General features: G+C 39.9%; 1 protein-coding gene and 1 pseudogene across 4 annotated transcripts; both read right to left on the bottom strand.

Moving 5' to 3' along the window:
• On the bottom strand, nt 1–1520 carry LOC137959635 (uncharacterized; annotated as a pseudogene).
• Nucleotides 1521–5009: 3489 nt separating this feature from the next.
• On the bottom strand, nt 5010–10200 carry LOC137958970 (transcription repressor KAN1-like). 4 transcript variants are annotated; one of them, XM_068806203.1, is made up of 6 exons: nt 9067–10200; nt 8787–8863; nt 8261–8306; nt 7895–8051; nt 5936–6065; nt 5010–5811 (listed from the first exon to the last, which is right to left on the bottom strand). In XM_068806203.1, exons 1-6 carry the CDS (start codon nt 9887–9889, stop codon nt 5698–5700), a joined length of 1347 nt encoding a protein of 448 aa, XP_068662304.1. In that variant the 5' UTR covers nt 9890–10200; the 3' UTR covers nt 5010–5697. The 4 variants fall into 4 exon arrangements, with proteins under 4 accessions (XP_068662304.1, XP_068662305.1, XP_068662306.1 ...); XM_068806204.1 differs by having other exon boundaries at nt 5936–6044; XM_068806205.1 differs by having other exon boundaries at nt 5936–6029.
• Between the last annotated feature and the right edge of the window lie 4107 nt (nt 10201–14307).

Raw genomic sequence — 14307 nt, 5'->3', positions numbered from 1 at the left:
CTAGAAAGAGAAATCTAACAGATGTTTTGCCATAAAATCTAATCTAGAGGAAGATAAATGCCCCAATCGATGATGCAACAAGCCGGTGACCTGATGACCAGATGAACGATAGGAAGTCGTTGTTACAGATGGAGGTGGAGGTGGTGGCTTCTTTGATGCTAACACAACCAAATGATAAAGTCCGTCTCGTTGTTCACCCAAACCAATCATTGTTCTTATCATCAAATCCTGCAAAATACACCAATGAGGAAAAAAGTTATTGAACAATTGAGATCTCTGGTAACTCGACTCCCTGACATTAAATCCACCTTAAAAGATAGCACACTAAACACATATTGTTAAAGTAATAATGGAAGCCAAAGGTAAATTCCCAATAGAAGTAATTGGAGCATGTTCTCCACTTAGCATAACAACTGGTGGCAAAAGAGTGTTCTTGTTGTTGTTGATGAGCAAAGTTGGAGATGAAGAAATGTGGTATGTTGCACCACTGTCGATAATCAATCGATGGAGTTGCAATAATGTTTGTAACAAACCTGAGGAAGCGGCGACAACATTAACTTTAGGATTGGCGGATTGTGTTGTCACTTTTCCTTGCATAATAGATAAGATTTGTTGGATTTGTAAAGCAGAGAGACCATTCGTCACTGATGGCACTTCTTGCAATATTAGACCCTCCTTGACATTGTTGACGGATGACTGATGACTATTGTTGCGTTTGAAATGAGTACTTCCCTGAATAGGCTTTTTTGAAGCATGTTTAGGGTGGTCTAGTGGGTACCCATTTAGCTTCCAACATGTTTCTCGGACATAATGATCACGATCACAATAAGAGCAGTGCAAATATTTTCTATTAGGGGTAGAAGAGGAACCTTGTCCACATTGAACAGCCAAAGCTACTGGTTTATTCTGTTGAATGACCATGACTAAGTTCTCCGTCGTCTCACATACAGTCCCAAAGCTTCTCTGCTTCTCTTCTTGTACAATGGAAGAGTAAGTTTTGGCAACATCAGGAAGTGGACTCATCAATAAAATTTGCCCTCAGATTGCACTATAGGACTCATTAAGGCCCATGAGAAATTGCATCGGTCTATGTCTCTTATGGTTTGTCCCACAAGAGCAAACAATGTCATTATAGGATCCTAGTTCATCCCATAATCTTAAGCTTTGTGTAATAAGCCGCAACAGTCATCTGATCTTAAGTAAGACAACCAATGTCCCTCTCAATCTGAAAAATACGAGGGGCATTGCCAATCCTGAAGGTCTTCCCATACCTCCTAGGCGGTGGTCGAAAAAATAACGTTGTCTGTAATATCTGGTGTGAGTGAATTGAGAATCCAAGAGAGGATTATATCATTACATTTTCTTCATGAAGCATACTCGTCTAGTTTGTCTGTGGCAGACGGCATTATGGTGGTTCCATCTATGAACCCTAACTTGGATTTCGCATTCAAAGAAATCGTCATGGCTCTACACCATGTCGAATAATTTTTCCTATTGAGATGCTTGGAAACAAGCACCATTCTTGGATGATCGGAATGATGAATAAAATATGGATTGACAACATCAAGCTTGCCTCCATTCAAAGCTTGATCGTTCATCATGATGATGGGAAACGGTGATAAAAGGGAGGGCAAAGAATAATTTACCCCGAGAGGAGCTTGACAGTAGAAAATCAGGTCCGAGTTGACTCGTCAAAAAAACTGGTGTGGCTCGGCTCAGTTGGGTTAGCTCATCTCGGATTTGTATTGGCTCAATCGACTAGGATCTGTATCGACTCGGCATTGGTACTAACCATTGCGCCAAAAGATCGATCTGTTAGCGAAAGCGCAACTTGCATATTAAAGACAAGCCCATTCCAATACTCCCCCGCACGGGGAACACCCGTGTACAAATACAAATGCACAATCCCACCTATACGGGGACGGCCAAAGACAAAGTCCCACCTATGCGGGGACGGAACAAACGGGGGGAGCGGGACTCGAACTCGAGACCTACCTGCTCTGATACCATGTTACTAACCATTGTGCCAAAAGATCGACCTATTAGCGACGACGCAACTTGTATATTAAAGATAAGTTCATTCCAACACTCCCCCGCACGGGGAACACCTGTGTACAAATACAAATGCACAATCCTACCTATATGGGGACGGCCAAAGACAAAGTCCCAACTATGCGGGGATGGAACAAACGGGGGAGCGAGACTCGAACTTGAGACCAAGAGCGAGACTCGAACTTGAGACCAACCTACTTTGATACCATGTTATTAACCATTGCGCCAAAAGATTGACCTGTTAGCGAAGGCGTGACTTGCATATTAAAGACAAGCCCATTCCAACAGGCTTGGAGCTTTGGAAAAGGCGTTGATTTAATTCAAAGCATTAGCACCAAGGTTTGTTATAAATCTTCGTATTCTCGCCTCACACTTTGGAGTAGAACGAAAGAGAAAAAAATTGAAGAAGCAACAAATAGCAGGTGAACGACGACGAACAGTGGGTGACAAACGATAGCGCGACGACGAAAAATAGTGAGCAGAGAACAGCAGCGAAGCTCTGTGAATGGGGAGAAAGAAACTCGGTGAACACCAGCAAAGCACGACGAATAGGGAGAAAAAACTCGACAAAATTTTTGAGAGAAGACAAGGCTAAAATCTCTCAACCTCATGGTCGGATGAGGGAGCGAGAGCGGTAGAGACAGGGTAGAGTGTCTGCTCTAATACCGTGTAAAATAGGGAGGTTTATTTTTCCGTGTGTTGATTTCTATTGAATGAAGAGTTAATTTATACAAGAGTTTTACAATCTATAATCGCTATTCTCGCAATTTTATACAATCCATTTACAATGGTTGAGCTTATCTTTGATTTCAATCGTGATTTTCTCAACACCATGAACATCTAAGAACATTCAATTGTAATCGCAAGCCTTTAAAAAATTTCTCTTACCTTATTGCTCTTTTGTTTTTTAAAAAGAAAAGAATTTCTTCATTCATTCAACTCTTCCAAATCTCTCATTCATTTTTAGTTTCCCACGATTTGCATATTCAATCTTACATTTGCTTCAAAATTGGAGTTGTAGATCACAATAGGAGTGAGAGTGAGATTATCTCTCCACAAAAAGGGTATAAGTTTTTATTTTTAAATTGTAATTTTATTTTTCTTTCAAAAGTTTTTTTTTGAACCAAGAATCTAGAAAGGTGGATTATCTAGAACCATGAATATAGAGAGGGAGGTGCCTACTAGATCCAAAATCTATTTCATTGTCAAAAAGTTCTCTTTGGGAGAGATTGAAAAAAGTGCAATAGGGAATCGTATTTGTTTGGGATAAAAAAAATTATTAATCTTTGTATTTTTTAGTAGAGGATACTAGTATTTTTTTGGCCAAAGTTCTTGGGTGGTGATTACCACTAGAGGAACATCAAAAACAAAAAATCTTGACTTCTTGTGGTTGTTTGATTTACCTTGCATTTACATTCATTTTAGGACTTAAATTTGAACTATTCTCAATTCAACCCCCTCTCGAGTGCTACTTGGGCCAATAATTGGCATCAGAGCAAACTTAGAACGATTAACTTAAAATTCATAATAATTAATCAATTCTAAAACTTCTCAAGAAAAAAAAAATGCTCATTCCCAAAAGTCAATTTGCAAATCCACCTCCCATGTGCATTGGGGGTAAACTATGATATTGGAAAGTAAGAATTGAATTCTTCTTCCAATTCATGCAATGAGATAATTAGTATGTGACCAAAGAAGACAATTTGATCAACACAAAATTATGAACGGTGATAAGGAATCTTAAGGAGTTTAATGAGCATGTTAGAACGACAAAGAATAACCTATGACAGACTCCAAAGCTACCTTTTAATATAAAGTTACAAAACACCCTTATTCTAATTTTCCATTTATCATCTAAAAAGGGATCAAATATTAAAAATTGATGTTTCATACATGTCATTTCAAATAAAAAAAATTATTTTTGTTTTATATCTATAAGCTATGACTAGAGTATCTTTTTATATTTTAATACAGAACAACAAAAACATATTCCTTTAACATTTATCCCATGTATCATGCTTGATGTTCATATAAGTTTTTGTCTTATATTTGTCACATTTTAATGATATAATGAAGATTTTGGTATTATTGTAAATATATGAAATTAAATATCATTCATGTAAAGAGCATAACATTTTTAAAGAAGAAAAACTTAGGTGCAACTAAAGTAGTTTGAACATGAGCCCATTCTTCTTTTTTTATTTTATAATATAAATACATTATTAACTTTATATGGAAGTTCTCTAAGGAATTTATCTACAACAATAGTTAACAAACTAATTATTAAATTTTATTATTTAAAATATGAAGAATAATCATAAAATTCATACTAATTGCCAAATTCTATATCTAACAAGCTAATGTTAGATCATTAAATTTGACCATCAATAGAGTCAATCATAAATATTTTTAAAATTTTAAAATAATAAAAATTTCATAAGATGGATAGCTTCTTCCCCCATGGGACAAGTCAGGTAGACTATCAACTCGATCAATAGACCGCATTTCGTTTAAATTGGTTGGTAGGCTAATCTAATTCGGATTTGAGAACTCTGATTTTAAAATAGTGAACACACTAGGGAGTAAATTTTAGACTTCAAAACCTTATGATCATTGGAGAATTAGGTTAAACAACAAGATATTTTTTTTATTTTGAAAAAAAAAACACTTTTTCACTCATAATATTTGTAAACCTCTAAAAAAATTAGAAAAGAGCTCTCTCTCTCTCTCTCTCTCTCTCTCTCTCTCTCTTTTTGTCATTGGCTGTTCCTTTTTCATGATCTATTGATTGTATTTTTTTTTTCAGTTTATCTCTACTAAAACCATATAAACTTACTTCTATCTTCCTATCTTAAAGAGTAGTTTTTTCCCTTATGAAACTGCAAGGTGATTTTATTAATATTCTTCAATTTTTGTGTTCAAAAAATTGGATTTAATGAAAATTTATCTGTATCAGACATCTTATGAAACTATCCAATGTAGATGGTTCCCATTAATGGGCACATTTGAGATGGAATCAAAGTTGTCCATTCATGTCCATGGCTTCCTTACAGACATAGTAACTGGAAAGAGAGAATTGGGAACCAGGTCACTGGCTTTCTGGATTCAACATCATCTCGAGCTCTCCCTTTAAACTAGATGAGGAGCTCAATTGGTCATTCCTCCAGAAATAGCCATGAAACAACCATTCAAGCTTTCACATCGCATAGATCAATGGCCCAAGAAGACAACATATTACATCCTAGGTGTGAAGAATGTAGAAAAAAATACGAAAGAAGAAGAAAACGATGATGCATCACCTACACTCCATTCATTCTCGTTCCTCTTCTTTCCAGATTTCATGCATATGAGATACAGCTACAACCCAAAACCAGTGAGCTCCCTTTGGAACTCCCACTCTCTCATGGCTAGACATACAGAAAGCAAGAGAAGAAAAATGATGATGTCGAGTAAAAGCGTGGGATTACATTCATGGATATCATAAGACTTGCTTCTCCTTCTTCTGTGTTTTTATCTTCTTCTTCTTCTTCTTCAGCTGCTATATATAAAACATATACTCATCTTCTTCTCACATCTAAACATATTGAAGCAATGAAGGGAATACCAACACAAATTCAATGGGTGCTTCCCATCAGTATATCACCATCAATCGTTCTCTTTCCTATGCCAATCTGGCCTCCCGAGGGTGAACTCTAAGCTGGGATTTTTGAGCTCCGAATGGGGCCGTGGTGAATCTTTGGAGCGTGTAGAGTTACTTTCCTGTCACGGAATGACAAGCTTGTTAGAATAGACTCTTACAGACATTCTTACATGCAGATGAAACGCATGAACCATTCTTAATCTTCTGCAACATATAATTCTGTTTTCAAGTGCAATTTTGTACCTCGAATGCTAATCCGGATTTTTGTTGAGAATATAAACCCGGCGTTCCCAGTCCGTCTGTTTCACTGGAATTTGTCTGCACCCAGTTGCCTCTGCTGCAAAAATCCCGACTGTAACCATGTCGTGATTTGCTACAAAATGGTTTGCATCACTCAGACTAACTACTATTTTTTGGCATGCAGAAAAGTGAATGAGAAGGGTGCTTTGGGTGAGCAGATATCATGAATGAAGCTACGACCCAGCTAAATGCTTAAACAGTATTAGGATAAGGTTAGTGGAGGTGCCCGTAAGTGTTTCTCTGTGGTGTTTTTTTTCTTCTTTTTTTGTGAAGATGAGCTTTATCAAAGAGAACAAAGAGAAACAACAATATTACAGGAGCGATCTAGCAAGAGAGTCTGCCAAGGAATTGGCTGATCTCGAAGATCAGAGCTTCCTTGAGCTATGATAGAATGATTCTGAATTTAAGTACTCAGATTAAAGGATGTGGAAGGTAAATTCCCTTGCTTCAACACTTTAAAATTTTCATGTCCAGGTCCCCTTGACTAATTTCTTACAAGCTCAAATATCTCTCAAGACAGAGACAGAAACACCAACCCGCCGAAGCAACTCAATTATGAAATATTCACAACTATGCAATCAAAATTCTGCGTGAAATGATCACTAGCTAACTGCTTGAAGCGGAGCAAATCCCAGAGCCTACATTGCTGTTTAAGAAAAGAATGTATGGCCACATTGTGAAGATGAACTTCTTGAAGTCTTTCTTCACCATTTACAACCCCCTTCATGTGTCGGCACTTATGGTAAGCTTTGAACATGTTGAATAATTAGGGAACCTGGCTGTTCTAATCCCATAAAAGTTATTCTCATTCAAAACCTCAAGCTTAAGGTGGTCGACTGGGGAGAGTTCACCTAAGTTTTCATACTATGTTGGGAAGATAATGGGAGGAGAGAAGCGGCTAGTATTGCCCACAATTCCCATTTGTGAAGAAGCATTTTTTAGGAAGTTTCTGTATGATCTTCTACAAGTTTGCTTTTGTCCTCGCAAAATTGCTTGGAGACTAATGAAATCATTCAAACCCGATCGAGACAAAAGTACTACAATGGCTTTCACTGCAGAGGTCATAGTCCCATGTACCGAAAGAAGCAGGAGAAGCAAAGAGACAAAAAGGGAGCTGAAAAACCAACCTTGGACCAACTGGCCTGGTTGGAGTTTATCTGGAGACAAATGAAATAGGCAAAGGAAAGCTGAAAATAGGAATACGTAGACTGTGGCAGTGTATGTACGTCGGAGCAGAGAGCTTTCTGGATGAATAGTGAATGCATCGCACTGTAGATTAGCAGATTTACAGAAACGTACCAATGCGTTTCGAACGCGAGGATGTTAGAATGGTCGAAAAGCAAAAGAAAAAAGACGAGGAAACAGATTACGAATTTTGATGCAGGTAAAAAAACAAACGAGAGGAGAAAGGAGGAGAGAGAGAGAGTGAGAGAGGAGGAAGGACTCCGAGAAAATCATCAAAGCAGACAATGTAGTACTATGCCGGAATATAATATGTCATGCTTCAACAAAAAGAGGAGAGCACTTAAGTCAAGGGATGTGGGCTTCTTGGTCACACTCTCGGTCGAGCGAGAATAAGAACCTCCTGATGACAATAACAAATAGAAAAATGCAGGGAGGGGGATTGCTTTTTTTCTTTACTGGGTAGAGTTTGATATCTGGGTTGCTTTGCTTTTAACACTTTTGGAGCTAATTCGCGCATCAATCTCAAATGAAGCGAAAAAGCAAAAGCTGCCAGAGAAACCCTTTTATATTCTTTAGAAATGGAGGACGTGTGTGTTGATTTTTTTAAGCTATGTTGAGTCGAACCATGCAGAAAAACAAAAAAAGGAAGAACGGGTACAGATACACGTGAGAGAAAGAGGAGTCGATCGAAGAGGAAAATGGGGATTAATAGGTCACCTTGACGAGTTGCTCCATAGGCTCGTTGAAGAAGCGTAATCGATGTCAGTTTGTGTAGACCCCTCAGATCCTCTGGGTTCTGCGAGTCGTCTGATGTTGAGATCGTTCATGGCAGTTGCAGGCGACAGGTCTTCCTCGCCGGAGCCATCGGATTGACCTGTTGGAGAAGAAACGAGAAGGAAGAAAGAGGAATAAGGAAACGAGTGGCCCGTGTTAGCGTTAGGTGCAGAAATGGATAGCTGCAGGAGGGATGGAGAGGAAGAAATCGAGAGAAGAGATTTCCCAAACGGGTGGTGAAGATTCCAAAATTAATGGGGAGAAAACTGCAGAAGAGAAAAAGGGTGAAAGCTAAGCAACACGAATTACCTGAGGAAGCTGCAGGCTTGTCAGTGGTCTTAACAGTTCGATACATCTGCAATGGCAAAGAGAAACAAAGACAAGTAAAGAAAGAGCAGAAGAAGAAAAAGGAAAGAAAAGGGGGACAGATTACTAAAATAAAGTTCCCATTTCCCTAAAAAAATCGTTCAAATCCAAAACGGGTCTTGAGTCTTCTCTCACTTTTATCGATTCTTAATATATTTCCATTAACCACGAGGTTGATATTTGGTGAGATTAGTAATGGCCTGTATTATTGTGAAATGATGGCTTCTTTTCTCTCTATCATTTCTGTACTCGATTTCTCTCTCCAGAAAAGAAGCTGTCTAGTCTCAGAAAACCAGACTCCTCTGTTCATTTCATTCATTCAGTCATTCATTCACTGCAACCCTCGGCTACTGTGCCGGAGTCTGAAAGTAATGGATGATGTTCTGATTAGAAGCAGAGAGAGGGATAGAGATGAAGCCTCGTCTTTCTTTAATGTTTTCTTTCCTTTCTTCCATGGAGCTAGCCGTACCTGTAGATGGCTCTTCACATGAGCTAGAGTGAGATCTTTGACATCCATGAGCTCTAGAACAGACTTCGGAGTAGCTCCTGGTAGCCAAATACGAAAACAAAAAAACAAAATGGGGAAAAAGAAATTCAGAAGAGGGATCCGAGACAAAGTCTGGAACTGGCAAACATTTGAACTTGTTTTTACTTCAGAAAGAAGAAGATAAGATCAGATAAACGAAGTCCATCACTCTGTAGAGAAGCTAAATGAATATTTGACACAAAAAAAGAATAAATTTGCCTACTTTCATGTCCGCCGAGAAGCTCGACGGCATGGACGAAGCGAGCATGGAGGGTACTAGTCCACCGCATTCGAGGGGCCCGCATGCTCCTCTTCGTTGGCAGCTTGGGCATAAATCTGGACCTGAGCACACCGTGCGAGCCGTCCGACGATCCTAACCCGTACTGAGGATGGTGATTTAGCTGGTGGTTCCTCATGGACTCCGACGAGAACCCATTAAACCGCGTCCCAGCTGCCGATATCCTATAACTCGAAGAAGCAGGCCCCGAGTGTAATATCGCCACCTGGTCCAGCCCTCCCACTACACCCACAGTGGCGCCTGACGACGAACAAGACGGCGACGGCGAGGACCAGGACGGATAGGACATGGGATAAAAACCCAGCTTGGGATCCTTCTGATCCAACGCGACGAACGGGAAGGAACGGTTGTGATACACAGGGATCCCCTTGATCGGCCGGAGACCCTCCGGAATTTCGAGGAGGGAAGAACCGTGGTTTATGTGGTTCATCCTGTGGTTGTTGAGATGAAACAGCGACGGAATCGGTGGCTGGTCTTCCTCGAAGATATTTCTTCTGCAGCGGCTCTCGGCTTCCATCAGACCGGAGGGGTTGGTGAGAGCGAGGTTGGTGCAAGCCAGCGAGTGGGGCCTGAGGGAGCCATCACTGTGAGATTTCAGGCCTTGACGCCACTGATTGAACCCCACGTCTTGCTCCCCGTTGCCGTTGCACATGGATGTCGGAGCGCTATTCGGAGGACTAATGTGTAAGGATAGATCGGGAGCCTGTGGCACCGAAGGGGGCTCCATGAAAACACCTTGAAAGGGCATCTCTTCCGCCGATTTCCGCTCACTCAACTCTCGATATCACACTCCGGAGCAGAACCCACTTCGTTTCCATCGATCCTGACCTCCCCAACTCTCACAAAACACTGCGATTTTTTTCTCGCTCCCCCCGCAAGCTGAAAATCTGGTCCGAGATAAACGCTAGCTCTTAAGATGTATATAGAAGAATAAAACCAGACAATATAGAGAGAAGCTCAAGAAACAGACATGCTCGAGCAAGAGAAGAAAAGAGAGCGGAGAGAAGGGGGGAGCGATTGGGAGAAGAAGAGGGATATGCAGATGTCTGTGACACAACAAAAAAGGATAGAAAACGAGCTGGGCATTGAAAGGAGAGGGATTTGGGTCTCTCTTCCTCGAGAGTATATCTAAGAAAATGACACTCGAACAAGCTCTCCCTCTCTCCTCATTTTCTCTCTCTAAAGAGTCAAAACACGCAAAGCAGCAAAACCGGAGACTTGAACTCAGCTTCTCCCGGAGACGCCGGGTTAAAAAAGTACCCTTCTCTCTGAGAGCGATTCCTTTCCCCCACTCTATTCGCTGCTCCTCTTTCTCTCTCCTCCTACATACTCTACTGTAGATTATATAATCTACCAAGTAAAAAGCATTTTTCTAAATGTCGGCTGTGCTTTCAACTTCTCACGAGAAGCCCTCACGAGACTTCAAAACATTTTTGTGGGCATCACTTTTCACCTAAAATTTTACCAGTTCTTCCCAGCTTGGAATACTTTCATGAACAGTTCTTTCTTCATGGATGAAAATGAAAGAGAGATCATTCCCGGACCAGCACAAGAATCCATTTTGACAATTCTTGGATCTTTTTTTCTTGGTGGTTTTGCTGTGATTCAGACTCTAACCCAATTTTGGTACGGGTGGCTTGTGCCAACAAGTTAAGTTAACCCTAGTCTTGCACAAAACTATCGGAAAAAATAATCGGATAATTTTTGTTTAACTACAATTTTTTGGAGCTCGCAAAAATTTCGACCCCAATTCATATTTTTTCTAAGAAAATAATTTTATCATTGCTTTCGTTAGAAAATTATGGGGAAAACTGAGAAGAAACCAAAAAAAATGGTTAAAGGGAGTTTATTATTAATAAAATATTTTCCAATGTAAAAATTAGTCGACGGGAAAATAAATTTCGGTCATTATTTAAGTTTTACTATGATGGCACAAATAATCGTTTCTCTAAAAAAAATTCAACTACAGTCTCTCGATCCCGTATTTGCAAGGGGACTCCAAAATATGGCACAAATAATCGTTTCTCTAAAAAAATTCAACTACAGTCTCTCGATCCCGTATTTGTAAGGGGACTCCGAAATATTTCTTCAATCTCAAGTAGTCACTAAGATCCAAAATTTTGTTTGATTTAACTATTCTTAATTAAGAATGCTTAATCTCAAGATCCTTAACCTGGAATCCACCATAATCAACAAAGGCATTAGAAAATAACTCATTCTTGATTTCCCCAAACTTGGAAGAGGACAACATTTAAAATAGTGGAGAGTGGAACAAAGTAGCTTCAATGACCTAAAGGATAGTGTTGTCTTTGGTAGCATTAATTAATGTGCAATGTACATATTGTCTAAAGCCCTAATTCCACATCCTCCACCTTCTCATTCCCTTCCATCCTCCCAAATATTCCCTTCTAATCTTTCAAGTTTCCTCACCCTTGTCTAACACATTGGATTTGTTTATCATGTCATCTTCACATGACCTCCCCTCCCTCCACTGCACCTGGTTGACTCCCTCCATCAACTATAAATTTCTAAACCCTAGGCCAAATCAAAACAAAGAGAGACAAATGTGGATTATTTTTTATTGGGAAGTGCCCTAAGCCATTAATGCCCCCCCACAGGGTTCTCATAAACATGCATTGGAGGTAGAGGGTAGTGTGACCTGAAGGATGTGTGTGCTGGAGAGATGATTGACAGTGTTGCCTTTGCCCCAACCCCTAGGCTCCCTTCTCCTTCTTTCTACACTAATCTCTATCTCTATCTCTATCTCTATCTCTATATCAGACCTATATAAGAAAAGAACAGATTCAAAGAAAAAAGAAAACCCAGATTGCTCGAGTTCCTAAGCTATGAGTACAACAATGGCATTAGAATATAACATATTTTAACAAACCTTTGTTTCCTGACCTCGGCGCACTGCATTAATGGCGTAAAAAAAAGTCTACACGGCTTGAATTCCAGACAGAGCAAACTGAGATTTATCCATATTCCCTTTTTCTGCTTCTTCCGTCACATGGAGAGGACTCTCTAAAGAGATGATCTCTTCGGTTCTTAGATCAGAGTGACAAGGGAAGACGACTAGATTTTCACAGAGAAAACGAGGGATTTGACATTATCTGAAAGCCAAAACAGGTTCCTAATCTTGGATCTACGTAAAACTATTCTTGAAGTCTGTCCCAAAGTAGCTAGCTGAAGCTAGGATCAGAGGCCTCTTCCCAAGTAATAATTTAAACGTAAGATAATTGTTTAGTTTTAGATCCTTGTGGTGCTATTCTTAACTCGTTTCTCTCTTCAATATGGACAGTTCAGTTACTTGACATTCTTCCCTGCAAGGAAGTATTTCTGTTCTGAAATTTTCAGGGAGTGGTAATGGATCAGTCTCTATGTCATGGTTGCCGTTGTAAGGGCACTTTACTTCCTTTATCCAAAATCTGATGGAACTGGAAAGAAGCTGAAAGCTGTTCTTAATTTCAAGTTGGAAGCTTAGCTTTTACCAAGTCTAACTGGCTCTCAGAAAGAGTCTCTAGTGCAGTTTATCTTTCTAAGAAGCCTGAACGCAGATTCAATAAATCACTGATGAAACAACTCACTAGCTATCGACAATTGGAGCATTTTGCTGCTAAGATCTCAGTTTCTTGTGAAGTCACACCTGAATACTGCCATTGAACACCTGAAGTGTGTACAAAAAAGCCTTTTCTTCTTGGTCCACTCTGCAAAATCTGCTTAGATTCCTACTTCATAATTGTAAACGTTTTGTACTCGTGTTAAGACCGATCCAACAATTTTATTTTGGCCGCTGGCTACGAACTGTAGCCATTCTAGCTTCTTCTTCTTCTTCCAAGGAACTGATACAGGTGAAATCATGTTAATGATCAGAATGCTGGGTCGTCAGCGGCCAGCCTTGATTTTAGTTCTCTTAAGGGGAATCAAAGGAAATCCTCTTGGATCTGACCAGTGCGATGAAGGGGCCGAGGGGCGGCGGCAGAACCCAACCCCATTCTCCATTTGATGTCCCTAACTACTTGGTTTGGAGGGACAGCAATTGTCTGTAACTAGCAGCGTGCTGTCGATAGTTACGTCAATTATAAGGCACAGATGATACAGGAAAAGACCCATCACTTGGAAAATTTGGATCAACAAACACATGCGCTGATTAGACTGCACCCAACTTTAGAGATGATGAACCAGTAGATAAATCCCAGAAAATGAGCTGAACAGCGCGGATGGAGTAGTACCGTTCCTTTCTACTTCGATTCCTTCGCAATAAATTAACCTTCCAGATGGATTAACCGTTTAGATTTATGTGGAGTTACTGTTGCTTTCACCTCTGTCGTCAAGTGTCACATCTAAGAATGGCGTTGGCGATCCAGAAAATAAAGAATCATACGTAACTTTTGGTATTTATTCAGACAAAGTGTCATGTTTCGTAGCTCTTCAATGGTAGAGTTTGCTTTTCTTTTCTCTTTTTTTTTTTTTTTTTTCCAGACCTCTTTGTTTAGACGAAATCACGACTGGCGTCTAACTCCTTTTGCTACCCATTTCAGTGCAGAGAAAAAAAAGTTGTTTCTGAGCAGGAAGAAGAAGAAGAAGAAGAAGAAGAGTACAAAAAGGTGAAAATGAACTACCTCAGATTTCGAGACCCAGAATAGGAATTCACTCCATTGAGAAGATGCAGAAAACTGTAGAAAGGGGCACACATGGCTGGGTGATATTTATGGCATGGAACCCTCTAAACCTTCCTGTGGAGACAGGAAAGCTATGTATCACATTAACAAAACTTACCGAATTCGTTCATCTATCCTTCTCAGGGCTGCAAGGAAGACCAGTGGAAGCTTTCGGACACAATAATGGTAACATTTCTCAAGTTGCATTTCATATGGTACCAATTTGGAATCACGTGCCCCTTTTGGTTACCTTGCCATTACATTATATTTTTTTCTCATCTGGCAAAAGACAACAAAGGGGGGAAAGTGATACTTCAAAAGGGCGTAAGAAGAGTAAGTAAAGGAAGTTCACCTGCACGGGAACAGCATTCATGACCACTCCACTCAGACTTAGATCTATGAGAAATGAAAGCTCCATTATTCAAGTAGAACTGGATGGTCTTGAATGGATGTACCCCCCATGTCACCCTATGCAATTTCTATCGATCGTTTCAATGGATTTCTC

The sequence above is a fragment of the Aristolochia californica genome, unplaced genomic scaffold (assembly GCF_029961685.1).
Source record: "Aristolochia californica isolate CCGP_79_NKW_82.1479 unplaced genomic scaffold, dmAriCali1.0.hap1 SCAF_3, whole genome shotgun sequence".
In the NCBI taxonomy this organism is placed as follows: Eukaryota; Viridiplantae; Streptophyta; class Magnoliopsida; order Piperales; family Aristolochiaceae; genus Aristolochia; species Aristolochia californica.
The sequence above is the reverse complement of the archived record's forward strand: the minus strand, read 5'-3'. Positions and strand labels throughout refer to the sequence as shown.

What these genes read in the sequence shown, in the direction of transcription:
- LOC137958970 (XM_068806203.1), bottom strand. Translation starts at nt 9,889, where the DNA reads ATGCCCTTTCAAGGTGTTTTCATGGAGCCCCCTTCGGTGCCACAGGCT. An exon ending in GCTTCTCGGCGGACATGAAA is followed by an intron (nt 8,864 to 9,066) that starts GTAGGCAAATTT and finishes TTTGGCTACCAG; the next exon opens with GAGCTACTCCGAAGTCTGTT. An exon ending in AATCCGGATTAGCATTCGAG is followed by an intron (nt 5,812 to 5,935) that starts GTACAAAATTGC and finishes ATTCCGTGACAG; the next exon opens with GAAAGTAACTCTACACGCTC.